Below are 15,499 nucleotides of genomic sequence, written 5' to 3'. Positions count from 1 at the left end.
CTTCTCATAAAATATTTAGTCCCACTCTGTAAAGGCCACCTGTCCTATGAGGCCACTTCTTGGTGCAGAAGGGATGGCCGCATAAGAGGGGGACCACTGTACTCTAGGAACTTAGATTTAAAGGAAAATTATTCTGTTAAAGATAACATCACATAAAAAGGGTCTACCTGTGTTCTCATTTTTTTTTTTGTACAATAGAACCTGTACTTGAACGACTACCTCTTTTGCCCCAAAATATGGTCTCTCAAGACAGGTGGTCTCATAACAGGTCACAATGCTATATAATGAATACATTTGTGCACTTCAAATGTGGTCTTTCAAGACAGGTGGTCTCACATAGAAGTGGTCTTTAAAGGTAGGTTTCACTGTAATTTAGCTTTTTCAGTAATTCATTAACATGAAACTATTAAAAATATGAATAATAACAGTTGAAAATGTGTTTTATTTCTTCAACAAAATAATGTTGTGAACATAACAGTGTATATATATACAAATCCAAATAAAGTAAAGCTATATAACTTGACTATGAAGACATAGTTGTTTGATTCGGTCAATAATTTATCTATGACCAGTGCAGTGCTTGCTATGCAAACTTGTTAGTGTACTGTATCATACATAATAAAATAAATAAAAGTTGTCTAGCTTGAACAAGTTACTAAGTACATGTATGACTTAAAATGCCGTAAAAAGTTGTGTTCATGTGATGTCATACATCTTGTATTGTGCTAGTCAGCTTGGTGATGGACATCACACCAGAGTAGCTGCCATTTTACCTGCAATAGCATAATGCCAAATATCTTTTCTGTTGATTTTATTTTTCAGTGGCCCATGGGTATTCGCACATGTTTTATTAACATATCTTTAGTAAAGCCATAAATAGTAATGATCGTTTCTAAAATAAACATAATTGCAGACATACAGTTCATACTCACTTTCAAGTTTAACTGTAAACAGTATAGACCCTGATCTGCCATCTCATAATGTGCAGGCTGATCAGGGTCTGTGTTGCTTGTTCTGCTGACAACTACTAGGAAATCTGCAAGCACTTTACACGATGGCAAATCTAGGTCTGTACAATTTGCAGCAGCACTAAACTTTTACGCAAGTTTTATTGGTGACAAAAATCGTTCATTTGACACTAAAGATTCTCAGAAAGCCCAAATTATGATGTCGAAATTGCTTTATGCTACTTGTGGAACATTAGTAAGATGCAAGAGTTGATATTGTACTTGGAACATAAAAGAATTCAATGCCCTGAAATGGGTGTGGTGAGAAAGGCATTAACTTGAGAAAGGGCAAAGTTGGCTTTTTCTTTTCTCTGTCTTTGGGCAAAAATGGCTGGCACTGGGTGACTGTTTCCTCAAAATTGCCTTTTTGACATGTAGCAATAAAGGTTATCATGGTTCTCAACTCGCACCACCCTGAGGGCTATATGAAGGCAATTTTGATGGCCTGTGGACCACAACACCTTTATCTCTCATGACACCTTGTGACACCAATCATTTTGCAGGCCTCAGGATATGGCTTGGCAAGCTGCATGTGGCCCACAGGCCACGTGTTTGACCCCAGCTATAGTGGAGTCATGTATTGCAATAATTGCCAGTAGACAATATTTTGTGGTACTGAAGGTTAAAAGTTCATCTATGACAAGAAAATGTAATTTATAAAAATCAACTTGCTTTATCTGGAACAAATTCATTTCAATTTTTAAAAATTGATTTAATAGCATTTAGTCTGTTATATACTTGGAACTATTTAAAAACAATGATTATTATAGACTAAACTTCACATTTATTAAAATTCTTTGTCCACTCTCAAGTCCAGCAAGTTGCACTGTGTTTCACCAAATTTGTAAAAGTAGTGTAAACAAACATCCCAATATGGATGGCTGTGAAAAACTGGACTGATAAATCAATATTTAAAGCTTTCCGATTCAATATCTAGTTTTTAATGTTTCTTTCTAAAGTATAAAATGGTCAGTGGCAAGAGTCCATTATTGGTGTTCTGTAAATAGACGTCACTCAACATTGTGCTTCAAAAACAGCCTTCCATGTATATGTAGACTTTTTTTTCTCCTCTTTTGTGTTTGTTTGTTAATAAATTAGTTTTTCATGATTACTTCTAAGATCTTGAGATGAATTTTACCCTCAAAATCAGTGTGAAAGTCTGGCTTTGATGAATCTGCCTGCAAAATGAGTGCCGCCGTTTGCATGACAGGAAAATTTCTGACGACAATTTATGATTAATTAAGTACACGAGCCAGTGCTGTGACATCATAGAGACTTCTAGAAAGCCAGTTTTACCAGAATTAGTATCTGAAAATCAGTCATGGTACCAAGCTTCTTGCAGTCAGACTACTTTGTGACATTTCTACAAATTTTTACTTTGACGCAGTGATACAGTGTATAACTAAGGAACTTGACAAATTTTGGCCTTCATTTCTTTAGCAACTTCATGCTAATGGCATGTCCGTAATTCCTGTGCCAAGCTCGTGCTAAATGACAAGTCTATCTCAAACATTTTCATAAGTTTACAGGGTGGGCTCCCTTGGTTTAGCAGACAATATGCACTGTAGATAACCTTATTAGTCAATAATAATTTCTAATCCACATCAACAATGCACATGAACAGCAAGTATACATGTTTCCATTCAGACTTCTACAAATTCTTTGACTTTTAGCATTACACTTCACACAGTGTATTCGTTCCATTTTTTAAAATTTCAGACAGGTTAACTTGGCAGTCTGTCTTTCGTATATAAAAAAATACCTTAACAAACAGAAATTATGATAACATACCAAGCAACAATAAACCTCAATTCATTTTGGTGTGGTTAAATGAATTTCAGTCTGGTTGAAAGTTTAATTTAGAAAATAACAGCCAGTGCAGTAAAAATTACCGTATAAATTGGTGCCAACTTTCAAAAGTCACTGGGGGTAATTTTCAGCAAGTTCTTGTGGCTGCTGTAATTGACATCTGGTTATGCATTGTTTATTGACGTTAATTGTGAGCTTGGCATAGCATATCATCATGCCACCTTGCAGAACAGTAAACACATTTCAAAATGACACAGGATACACAACTCTCTACATCTAAATTAAACACACAGAAGAAAATTTCTCTCAATATCGAATAAACGTGTCTCCATTGATCTGGAATATATCTGTACATCTTTTACTGGCTTTGGCATACACTGAGACAATTACACATTGAAAACGGTCATACAAGAATACTGTAACCACACCTTCTATACTCACATCATAGACTCTGATCTGCCGGCACATTATGTGATGGCAGATCTGGATCTATGCAGTTTACATGCTGGATCCAACCTATGAGTGCAAACAGTAAGTTGAAACCATTTTTGAAGCATCTTTTTGGAAATGGTGGAGTAAATATATTGCAAAATACTTAGCACAGAGCCTACTGACTTACTTTTTTATCACAACACGGATCATCGGTATATTTCTATTATTCTGTTACACACACACACAAGTGTTATTAATTTGGAAGATGCAAATTCTTTTTAAAACCAAGAAATTTTCATTTCTGCAATTATAATGCTGCTATAAAGACTTGTTAGTGTCCACAAAGAATATATTTAGGCCTGAGTTTTTTTAATTATTTGAAGTGATCCTCATATGCTTCATCCCACACACATTACATTGGTTCATATATACGATCAGTCAGAGCCATTAAAGAGGCTCAGATATAAAAAGTCAACATTTTTTAAGCAAATCATAGGTTTTGATTACTATCCTTGCTTTTAAATTCATTCATACTTCCGTTTCCCAGTCTCCAGTATCACAATACACAGAAGGAATAAACAGCTGTATACTTGTATCATTGTTAGTTGTCTCCTCTTGGCACAACAGATTTCTCCCCTCTGGAATAAATGTTGAAAGCCTTGTCGTTGTTGGTTGATCACACGTGTCTGTCATTTGGTCATTGACACTTCGCCCTTGACCAGAATTCTGACTAGAATTATCATCATGGAAAGCACTATGGGTATATCTATCAGAAATCCTCTGAAGATGAACACTATCTGGTGTAGACTCGTATAAAGACGGATAAGAATTTTTTCCAATCCTTTGAGAATTTCTGGTCCAGAACACATGACAATCGGCCTCACTGCTACCAGAACCCTCGAGAGGCAGATGAGGATCATATGGTAGGAGAGAGACAGTTACATTTTCTTGTGCTGTGAAACGCAAGTCTTCATGACTAGATGCCTCCGAGCCCGAGGCTGTCATGTACTCAGAGTCGCTAACACTTGTTGAGTCGATTGGGCTATGTATTGGAGCATCATCTTCATCATATAATTTTGACTCCAAAATGATTGACTCTGTTCTAACACACTCTGATTCAAACACAGTACGACAATTGTCTAAGTTCATCGTCTCCAATAGTTTTATAACATGCTGCTGTTTAAGCTTGTATTTTTCATGAATTCGTCCAAATTGTACGGAGCCATAATCTTTGATTTTTAAAATTTGATTGTTGTATCTCTCCCTGATTTGTATCAGTTGGTTGGAACTGTAGCCTTTCAGTTTTCCAATTTGATTATTATAGTTTTCTCGTAACTTATCCATTTTTAGAGAGGCACCTTCTCGGAGACGGCCCATTGTGTGAGCTTTGGTTGTGTAATGTTCACGAATTCGACCCAGACTGTAATGGTACTGATCTCTGATTTTACCGACCTGGCCATGGTAATTTTCTTTAATGCGACTGATTTGGACATTTTTGTATTGTTCTATATTCTCAATTATTTGTCGCACCCTTTCTCTTCGTCTCAGGCTGATACATTTGCGAGCAGCAGCGGTTGCCAAGGAGTATATCAAATTTAAGAGAAAAAATGATGCAGCGCTGATTAGGCCCATGACTATACTCCAGATTTTCACTTCGTTCAAAATCATGTAGTCAAGTTTGAAATTTATTTCAACTGAAGTCATGTTACTAGGATTTTCAGCAATACACTGATAAGGTCCTGCATCAGATCGGAGAACATAGTCAATGTACAGAGAACCATCTTCAAGGATGACTATTCTGTCGTCTTTTGTTTCTATAAGATAGTTATATGTTGCTTCATTGTGCCAGTAATGGGAAAAGTGGAATACCGAGTGTTTGTCTGTATCGAGAAGAGGAAGGTAGTCCCTAGTTGCATGGGGATGAAAGTTGTGATAGGTTAGAACCCTTTTTCTTGGCGTTATCCAAATGATCATGGGATTTGGGTTACTTACGGCTTGACAGTGTAAAACTGCAGTAGATCCAATTTTGAAGAAAGCATTTTTGGTGTAATTAACAATTACAACATCTCTACAGTGCAGATCTTTGTGGTCCAAGTCTTTCAAAGACATACTGGATTTATTAAATGGTAGAATGCATTCTACAAGTTCTGGTGCTTTGATAAAGCTGAAGTTGGTTTTAATATTTTGTAACAACCAGCCAATGTCACAATCACACACAAAAGGATTGCCTCTGAGATCTAACAATTTCAGGTGAGTATTTGCACGGAATGTTGTGTTGAGCAATTTGGTAAAGTTGTTGTGACTAATATCGAGTGTTTTTACAGAATTCAGAGGTATGAATGTATCAGTATGCAGAAATTCCAGTTTGGAATTATAGCTCATATTCAACGTGACCAGGTGTTCCAATCCATGAAACACACCTGGATTCAAAAAATGTAAGGAATTCATTTGGCACATTGATAAATTTCTTAGACTGTATAGGCTTTGGAATATCGGAGACTGAATATTTTGTACAGGATTTGCATCAAGTGTTATGCTTTCCAGTTGAGAACAGTTTGTAAAGGAATTGACTGTAAATTCACTAATATTATTCCAACTGAGATCAAGCCATTTTAGCAAGTTCCCTTTGCTCATGATGAAGTCAAAGGCTTTAAGTCTGTTGAAAGACAAATTTAGCAAGGAAAGAGATACTGGAAAAGCTGAATGGCCAATGTACACAATTTGATTGTGTTGCAGATTTAATTTCTCAAGACTTTTCAGATGTTGCAAAAGTCCATGGTTTATCACTGAAATTTGGTTAGAACTCAGGTCCAGAGATACAAGATATTCTAAACCTTGGAATGTGATCCATGTAAGATTTGACAATTGGTTACCCTCTAGCTGCAACATTTGAAAACTATAGAGGCCATCAAATATATTGTTTGGAAGTGAAGTTAGCATATTGTACCTCAGGTCTAGCTCTTTCAAATTGACTAAAGCATGAAATGAATTATCATGAATGATGCTGATATCATTATGGCCCAAATCAAGGAATGTCAGATTCTTTTGATTTTTAAAGTCGTCTCCCCAAATAAACGATATATTGTTATAGCTTAGAAAAACCGCCCTTAATTTTGTGAAGTTTTGAAAGAGAGAGTTCAGGCTAGAAAGATTGTTGTTCTTGAGATCAAGGGAGGTAACTTCTGTGGGGATCTGAAATGGCAGGCTTGTTAATGATTGGTTTGTGCACACTACACTGTCATTCTGCATGTTACACTGACATTCTTGTGGACAAGACCCAATGCCCGTGAGACACAGCAGGGAAATGGTGGTCAGAAGACAAAGCCATTGCAGATGATTTTTCAAGGTTAAAGCCTCTGCCATTCTGCAGCAAATGGAACGAGGGAGGTTGGTTGTCCCACTGGTGCTAGGTTGACAGGAGTCTTTACCAATATATCCTGCTAAATTCAGACACGAACTGCTGCTACATCACAAATTTCATCCCTCACCTGAAGTGATAATAATAACATTAATATTACAATTGTTAGTTCCGAGATGATGATGATGGTGATAATTAAAGCATAGAATATTAATGACAACAACAAAACTGCCCTGACTTGATTGTAAACCAGGCAGCAGGGAAGTTCTACAGACCCCCTGGCACAGACGAAATTAACCCTTCTAGACAAATAATTTCCGTAGAACCCTCAGAATTCAAAAATAAAGCCTCCTACGCGAAATAATCCGAAAAATTCCCCCCAAATTTGCATTTTCGGACACAAAAAAAATGGCGGCTTTTTTGGGGGGGGGTATTGTAAAATTTATTTGCTGTAATTGAATTTGGGTTGCGGATACTAATTTTATTTCACATTAAAACAATATCGTTGAAAATAAGATGAGTCGAAAAGTTAGCACAGTTGGAGAACCTCATTCTGCTAGATTAGCGCGAGAGCAATTAGCGGCATTAAAGAAGTTCATTCCGACAAAACAATTATTTAAGAGAAATGTTCGTGGTTACGAAGATATGCAACATGGAATTTCAGAAACTTCGGCAAAATGGTTGAAGCCAGTTACTAAAACAATTGAACAAACTGTATATGGTGACGAAAAAGATAAGGAAGATGAGGAAGCCAGAAAACGTGGAATTTTTCGCGCGTTGAAAGGTATTGAGGAGCAATCACGAACGTTACCCGATCGATTAGCAATAGCAGCAGCGGCAGCGCAGCAGGGTGGACAACCTGCAATTGCCTTTAAAGTAGGTCGTAAAGGAAAAACTGAAGCAAGACCTAGAGGGAGAAAACCTGGAGTAAAAAAAAGGAAATTTGATATCGATGATTTAAGAGAAAATTTCACTGATGAGGGATGGAATATAATATCACAACCGCTATCTACGATATATAGTTTAGATCAATTTGGTCAACTTGCTGAAGATATGTTCAGTATTCGAAATGACTATTTGTCTGATATAGGAAGAGAAAGATATCCAACTCGTAAAAGTTGGTTTAGTATGTTATTTAGAATTTATGATGGAAAAACGCAAGCGAGTGAAAGGGATCCATCTTTTAGAAGATTTATGGCAGCAGCAGACGATAGATATGGTCATAATAAACAAATGGCGGAAGAAAGAAAACAGCAAGAGAAAGAAAGAAAACAGCAAGAGAAAGAAAGAAAACAACAAGAAAGAAAAGAAAAAACTAAAACACGAGGGAGAAAAGAAACATCACAGGAAGATATTCAACCACAGGAGCCAATAATTCAACCAGAGGAATTAGGAGCTAGACCAAAAGAAAGAACTCCACCTCAGAAAAAGGAGAGAAAATCGAAAAAGAAAAAAGATCAGAGTGATGAATCCAAATCACCCGCTGTTGATTTGTATGAATTCGATCCTAATTTATCCGCCGATAACTATTTGAGGAGTGGAATTTCGCATTTAATCAGTAACTATGATTCAACAGTTGGAATGGCTGCGGATGATTCTGAAGATAATAAAAGATTTTTTTTGAAGGGAGAAATTTTTGATAAAATCACTGAAGATGCTGAATGGCTGGCGGTAATGTATTTTGGTAGTTTGAAAAAACCAGTAGTTTATGGAGATAAAAGTTTTATGAAATTTATAAGGGATGTTGGTAACAAAAGAAGAGAAATAATAGATGAGAAGTATAAAATTCGTCAATCACCTGCAATGGCGAAAGAGGTATTTATCCCCCAGTTTCCTCCTCCTTCCTTCCATACCCCTTCAGGACAACCACCCAAAAGTAAAAGTTCGTCACCTAAAAGTAAAAGTTCGTCACCTAAAGATGAAAGTTCTGATTCATCCTCCTTTGATATTCGCCACTCTATTGAATTTCCTGAAATACGTGAAAAGTTTTATCCTCACACAGAACGCCCCTGGTATATGGACCCACCTCCGGAACCAACAGCTTCAAACTACAGGGGTCCCACTGAGAAATATTTATTATACGATCCTGAGGGTAAAAAACTAGAAAGACACCCGGCTGGGACTCCCCCATCTCCACCAGAAATATATTCACCACGGACGTCGTCAGGGACATCGCCGGGATCACCATCAGAGGAGGAGAAGAAATCTTCAACGCCGTCAGACGATTTATTTTACGTAACGCCATTGGAATCTCCAGAATCACACACAGGAAGTGGATATTCAGTTTGTCCCGATAGTGTTGTCAACGATGTATCTCGTCTTGAAGTATTAATCGGAGGAAAGCGAGCAGGAAATAACTCCCGTGAGATAGTCAACGAAGCATCAGATATTTGTCAGCGATTATTCCGTGGTGGTATCATCGATTCTCACATTTATAAAGAGTTTGTCGATGAACTCATCGATTAAATCAACACAATTGAAATAATATGATTGTTCATAAACATCAACGCAGACCTAATCAGGTCCGCATAGTAAACTCTCGATTGCCAGTATACAAATATATTCACGGTAATGGATTTGGCGATATCGTTGGAAGTCTTGTCACGCGAATAGCACCTAAAATTGGTCCCGCGATCAAACAACTAGGATTGAAAGCGATAGGAAAGATAGGTGAGACTGCCATTTCTGGTATCGGTAATTTGGCCAGTAAAGGCTTCAACGCTATCAAAAATAAAATATTAAGTTTAGTACGTAAAAAGCAACCTGTTAAATTACCTATTACCAGAGAAATGCCACCTGAAGTCAGTAAGGCCATAAATGATGCGGCAAATAAAAAAATAAATGATCTAGCACAGGAAGCTGCTATAACAAATCTGGCGCAGGAAGTTGCTAATACAAATCTAGCGCAGGATGTTGCTAGGACAAATCTAGCAAATACAAGTTTCATTTCAGGCAGCGGTCTTCGTTTTAGACGATATTATTAATAATAAATGTTTGCACAAGTGTCAAATGAAGTATTTGACATGGATGAACCAGTAGGTAGGGATACATCAGTGCGAGATTTTCAATATTTCTCGTACGATGTAGTTGAGCCCGATTCAAGAAATCGGAAGGAAATTCAAGTCCACGATACAACAAGATATTTTCTTCCATCTGAGGCGTATATCGAATTTGTTGGTAAAATTGTTAGAACCAATGATACCAACTTTGGAGCAAATTTTAAAGTTGGATTTGTCAATAATGGTATTATGGCATTATTCAAGAATGCCACTTACATGATCGATGGAAAAGAGATTGAATCAATCACGAATAATGTTGATATAGCAACGACGATCATAGGACTAGCAAGATACTCGGATGATTTTACCAGATCAGCCGGTCCTAGTATGATGTTTGCCAAGGATAATTCTAATGAAGCTGAACACAATCGGTATAACATCGCTGTACCAAATGATCCAGCTGGTAATCCAGCCACCCAGATGGCTTTAATAACTGGCGTCAATGACGATTACAATCTCGGATTTGCCACGCGAAAACTTATGTTGGTTGGTCCGAGTTTAAGATTTTCCTGCGCAATTCCGTTATCTCATATTTTTGGATTTTGCAGACATTTTAGAAAAGTTATTTACGGAGCGAAGCATACGATATCTTTCGTTCGAGATGCCAATGATGACAGAGCCATCTGGCGAGATGCAAGTGTGGATCCCCTTGATATCGGTAAAGTTGTCCTTGAAAAAATTACCTTGTGGATGCCAGCGATAGTTCCATCGATGATCATAGAAGAAAAATTATTATCATTCATGAATCAAGGAGGAAAATCCATCATGTCTTGGCTGACAACGATGACTGACTCTATCGAAAATGTTAATATTAACGGAATATTTACTTGGCGAATTGCGTCACAGCAGGGCTCCTCCGCACCTAGACACATCTTTGTTGCTCTGCAAAGCATGAATAGAAATGATCAACTGCATAGCCATATGATATTCGATCGACTCGAGGCAACAAACGTTTCATTGAGAATAAACGGCCAACAGGAGCCAACCGAGGAAATAGCCATCGATTATGTCACCAATTCCACGGCACGCGCGTATCATCGATTGTTAAGTTTCATGGGCCGCGATCAAAATATTGATACTGGATTGCAAATATCACAATTAGATTTTAACACTCTCTATCCCATCTATTATTTTTCTTTGGAACATCTTGATTTGGTAAAGCAGTCGGTTGTTGATATTCATTTCAAAGCAAGAATTAACACAGGAGGAGGAAATGCAAGAGCAATCGCGGTTATTCTCAGTGATAGAACGATGATTCTAGAAGGCATCAGTGGTAGAATGAGAGTCATCGATGCACCCGTAGAGAACATGTGATAAATTCTAAATTTAGATTAAGTGATTATTAATATGCCATACGATCACGTCAGCGTAACTCTGACCCCCGGTCAGGTGAAAAAGCTTCAATCAGCAACAACAGCGCGACGAGGTTTAAGTTTAACCTTAAAAAGTAATCAGCTTCACGGTGGACCTAACAAACTATCGTTAACTAAAAATCAACACGGACATTTCACCAGAGCCAGATCAGCAAATACTGGTATTCGCCTGAATCTCTCGATAGGAGCAATCAGAGATATGATCAAAGTAGGTGGTATTTTTCCATTGGCTGCGCTTATACCCGCGTTAATAGCAGGTGGAAAAGCATTAGGATTAGGTGCACTTGGTGGGATAGGTTCCGCAATAGCAGGAAAAGTTGTTGGAAGAGGATATCGTAAAAAAAAGGGAGGATTTATCTCCCCCTTCTCTCTTCTAGCAAAATTGATGCAGCCGCAACAAGGATCCGGCCTTTACCTAAGACGACCCCCGTACGGATCCGGTCTAAGTCGAGCCTACCAGCCTCAAATTTAGATTTAATCAGTGAAGTAAAAAAAAAGAAAATAAAATTTTTCAGAGGCGTATTTATGCGAGATCAACTACCAGATAAACCAAATCCCACCGAAACAGGAATAATAAATCTCGATAAAAATTCCGGTCCTGGCACTCACTGGGTTGCGTATGCGATTAATCCTCGCGAAGTTATTTACTTCGACTCATACGGATTAGCACCACCAAACGAATTTATCAAATACGTGTCAAAATTAAAACTTCCGGTTTGGTATTCAACACTTCCAACACAAACACTAGTAGATCCACCAATATGCGGCCGGGAGACAATTAACGTCCTTGATGCAATTTCAAAATCATCTCGTCCTTTTCGCAAAATTTTATTTGAATATACCGTAGATAAATATCATGGTTGACATTTACGGTAGATCTCTCTTTAGGAAAGAAAAAAAAGATGCAGTCGACATCGATACATCAAAGTTTGCAACCAAGAGCGATATTAACAATCTTTTATCGTTGTCAGAAGTTGATCCTGGTGAAGTTGCTGTTTTTCAAAATACCGAAGGGCGATTACAAACTAGCAACGTCAAAATAACTGATATAATCAAGCGAGACGAATACCGCGATCACATTAGTCAATTTACTCGCCAATCGGAGATGGTATTAAAATCTATTGCTGATATCGCCGATATTATAGCGAAGTTACCCCTGAAGGCCGATAAAGCATTACACGACGATCTTCAGGATAGAATGACAAAAAGACTTAATAGGCTAAATAATGACCTTAAAAAACTTGACGATGCTTTAGATAAATTTAGCAAAAAATTTGACGAGAATATAAAAACATCCAGTGATACTTCCTCCGTATCAGATCAAGCATCACATGACGATCTTAGCGAGAAAATAAAAAAAATCAACGAGGAAATTACTAATATTCTTGCCAAAATTAACGAAGTAAATATCTTGATGAGTCAGAAACCATCGATCGACGATCTCAACAAAAAAATCAACGAGGAAATTATTAAACTTGGTAATGTTGTTGTTCCTGAATTTACCAGGGGGATTAACGCGATGCAAGTACAAATAAAATCCATCAACGATGAAATTAACGTGGTACGTGAATTGGCTCGTCAAAAGTTAGATACATCAACGTACGATGAAAAAATTCAAGATTTAAGCACGAAACTTCTTGCTGCAACAGCAAAGATTGACCAATCCGTTGATAAAACTGGTCACGCCACTGACGTAAAGCAATTAGGTAAAGAAATTGACGATATCAACACAAAAATATCGTCAATGAAACTTGGAAAATTATCGCGAATTTCGATACCAACGGAGGTAGAAACAAAAAATATTGTCTGCAATGTGCCATTTGTGTTTAAGACATACAATTATAATTGGGACCCTAAAAAAGATAGTCTCGGATTTTATTTCACTGTGCCAATTACCGGCGTATATCGAGTATATGTTATTTCCAAGATAAAGTTTAAAATAAAATCGAATAGTGAAATTCATGAATTCTACCCCGGATTTTTTATTATTTCTATAGAAAAAAATACCGGCGTACTCTGCGATCTAGAACCACCAGATAGAACCGCCACAGGACCGGTGGATTATTTTGTAATTTTCGAATATTTATCGGGATTGGGAACAGTTGGTATTCCAGGATAAACATGGTAATCCCGTAATTGTTATCGTAGATTAATAAATGACCGCATCGGATTACCGATACAATCAGGCGAGATCATGGCAGGATTCGTTGCGAAAACAACTTGACGATTATCAGATAAAAATAAATAAATACCAGCGCAAATTAGTTATCATTGATGTTGCAGTGTACGCAGTATCAGCTGTGGTCGCTGGTGCAGGAATAATTCTATCCGCGGTAACAATGATAGCGCCAATCGTAGCAACAATAATAATCTCGTCAACAACAGCAATCGCGGGTGTTCTTAATATCATCGCGAAAAAGATATCATCGTGCGCAAATGAAAAGTTATCTTCGTACAAAAGTAAACTAACTAAAGTTAGTGACGCGTACTCGAAGTTATCATTGTTACTTTCTGAGAGTCTCAACGATGGTATTATATCCGATCTAGAATTTTCTTCAATGATTAGTATTTACTCGGAGATTGAACAAATGAATATTAATAATGTCCGAGTTAGCCCAGATCGTGACAAACACAACACCACCAACAACAACATTAATATCGCTAAGTTCAACGAAACCCGAGTTTAGTATTAATTTCTCAACACCAATTAGCGTTAACGAGATTGCATTAACACAGTTGCGTGTCTACAACAGCTGGCCTAATGTTAGATCAAAATCATTCGGTAATTTGATGTCAAATAATTCACTAGTTTTTGCAAATAAGAATAAACCCGATGGAACACCCGATTGGATCGTTGTTGGTATACCAACGGGCAGTTATGAAATTGATCAACTGAATAATGAGTTTACCACTAGAATATCAAATTTAACCGGCGATGCTACTCCGGGAATAAAGATATCTTCACATGATCCAACACTATCGTCAATGATAGAAGTGAAATCACCGTACGTGGTAGATATTTACCAATCATCGATCAGGAATATATTAGGTTGGCCCGAGGTCGCACCTCTGATAAAACCAAAGAAATCGGATGTTATTATTCCAGGTTGGTATGATGAAACCCTTCCAGAACTACCGGAACCAAAAAAGGAAGATTTTACAACCGACGAAGGATGGTATGGAGATATCAAACACAAACCTTTGATCCACAGCGCCATCAATCTCATGAATAACCACAAAATTAACTTAGTAATGTTCGCTTTCACTTTTATTAACGAAAGAATTCTCTCATGGCTGCCTCTTCCTAAAATCCCCCCAGATGTGAAAATCTTCGACGCTACCCACATTAACAGGATAATAGCCCCCATAGACGGTATCTTGGTAAGAAGAACTCTAGACGAGTTTATTCAAGAACACGAATCACAATTAAATTTATTGCGAGGATCATTTCATGAATGCATCCTAAATAAATCAGGTTCATGCAGCGAAATTATAAAGCATGTGAAAATTTTAAATCAACTTGCGAATGATATTGAATATTATCATGATATGTTTATTCGGGCGATAGTCGACGATATATCAATTGCCGACTATGTTCTTCCTATTAGCAAATTCGAGTTGATCAAGAACTCGGGTGAGAAACAAAAATTCATGAGAGTATTTGAATTAACCGAGGAAACATTGCCAAAATTTAAATTTCCCAATTCTGATTTTGATGCGATGAGAAAATCCGTCACTGATACCATCGATGATTTATTTCCGAAATTACATGCCGCATGGACCAAAAAAGTACATTCAGAATTGATTCTTAAACACAACAATGATCCTGCCGGGCAAGGGCGGCATATCTCGCCTGGTATCGTCAATATAACGGAAGTTATCGCGATTTATCTTCACGCGGATGTTGTCGAGGGTAGTTACAATGTTGATGCGTCAGAGTCAAATCAAGCCCATCAGGGTTTTATATTGTATTCATTTTCACCTAGCGCATCTCCCGGTTATTTGATAATAAAAGAACCAATGAATCCGTTTTACCTGCGATGTCATAATCGATTTTTATCAAGAATAAATTTCAAATTAACGGATCAGAAAGGAAATTTACTTGATATACGAGGAGAAACTGTAAGTATCAATCTTTTGGTGAAATCGTGAGAATCTCTGATTCCTGATTTTTAAATCGCAAGTGAGATTTTCCAAATCTGTCTCCGTGGGAAAAAAATAAATAAAATCCAGGGAAATTTTCAAAATTAATCTTTTTTTTTTGTTTTGCGGAGATATTCAATTATTCTTCGTCACTCTCCGAATCAAATATTATTGGTACATAGGAGAATTTGATCCACGAATCAGCATCATAAGAAAATGTTGCGTTGTATTTTCCTTCTGCCACTCGTTTTACTGAATGCGAGTCAATAACGAAATATTTTGCTGCTGCAGACATCGATGTAAACGCGATTTCCTCAC

The 15,499-nt window shown here is 37.3% G+C and overlaps 2 protein-coding genes across 5 annotated transcripts in view; one reads left to right on the top strand and one right to left on the bottom strand.

The window, feature by feature from the left end:
- LOC149797731 (uncharacterized) overlaps positions 1 to 15,499 on the top strand; it is a 119,406-nt gene that overhangs the window by 47,248 nt on the left and 56,659 nt on the right. The gene's annotated exons all lie outside the window — the stretch shown is intronic.
- LOC149797732 (uncharacterized) overlaps positions 423 to 15,499 on the bottom strand; it is a 34,820-nt gene continuing 19,743 nt past the window's right edge. Inside the window, exon 2 of the mRNA XM_089962671.1 lies at positions 423 to 6,736. Within this exon, the coding sequence (XP_089818797.1) occupies positions 3,777 to 6,611 (2,835 nt within the window). The 5' untranslated portion in view covers positions 6,612 to 6,736 and the 3' untranslated portion in view covers positions 423 to 3,776. The remainder of the gene's footprint in view (positions 6,737 to 15,499) is intronic.

This window comes from Sinohyriopsis cumingii, chromosome 6 (genome assembly GCF_028554795.1).
Source record: "Sinohyriopsis cumingii isolate HCF-2022 chromosome 6, ASM2855479v2, whole genome shotgun sequence".
NCBI lineage: Eukaryota > Metazoa > Mollusca > Bivalvia > Unionida > Unionidae > Sinohyriopsis > Sinohyriopsis cumingii.
Note: the sequence above shows the minus strand (reverse complement) of the source record. Positions and strands in the feature narration are given on the sequence as shown.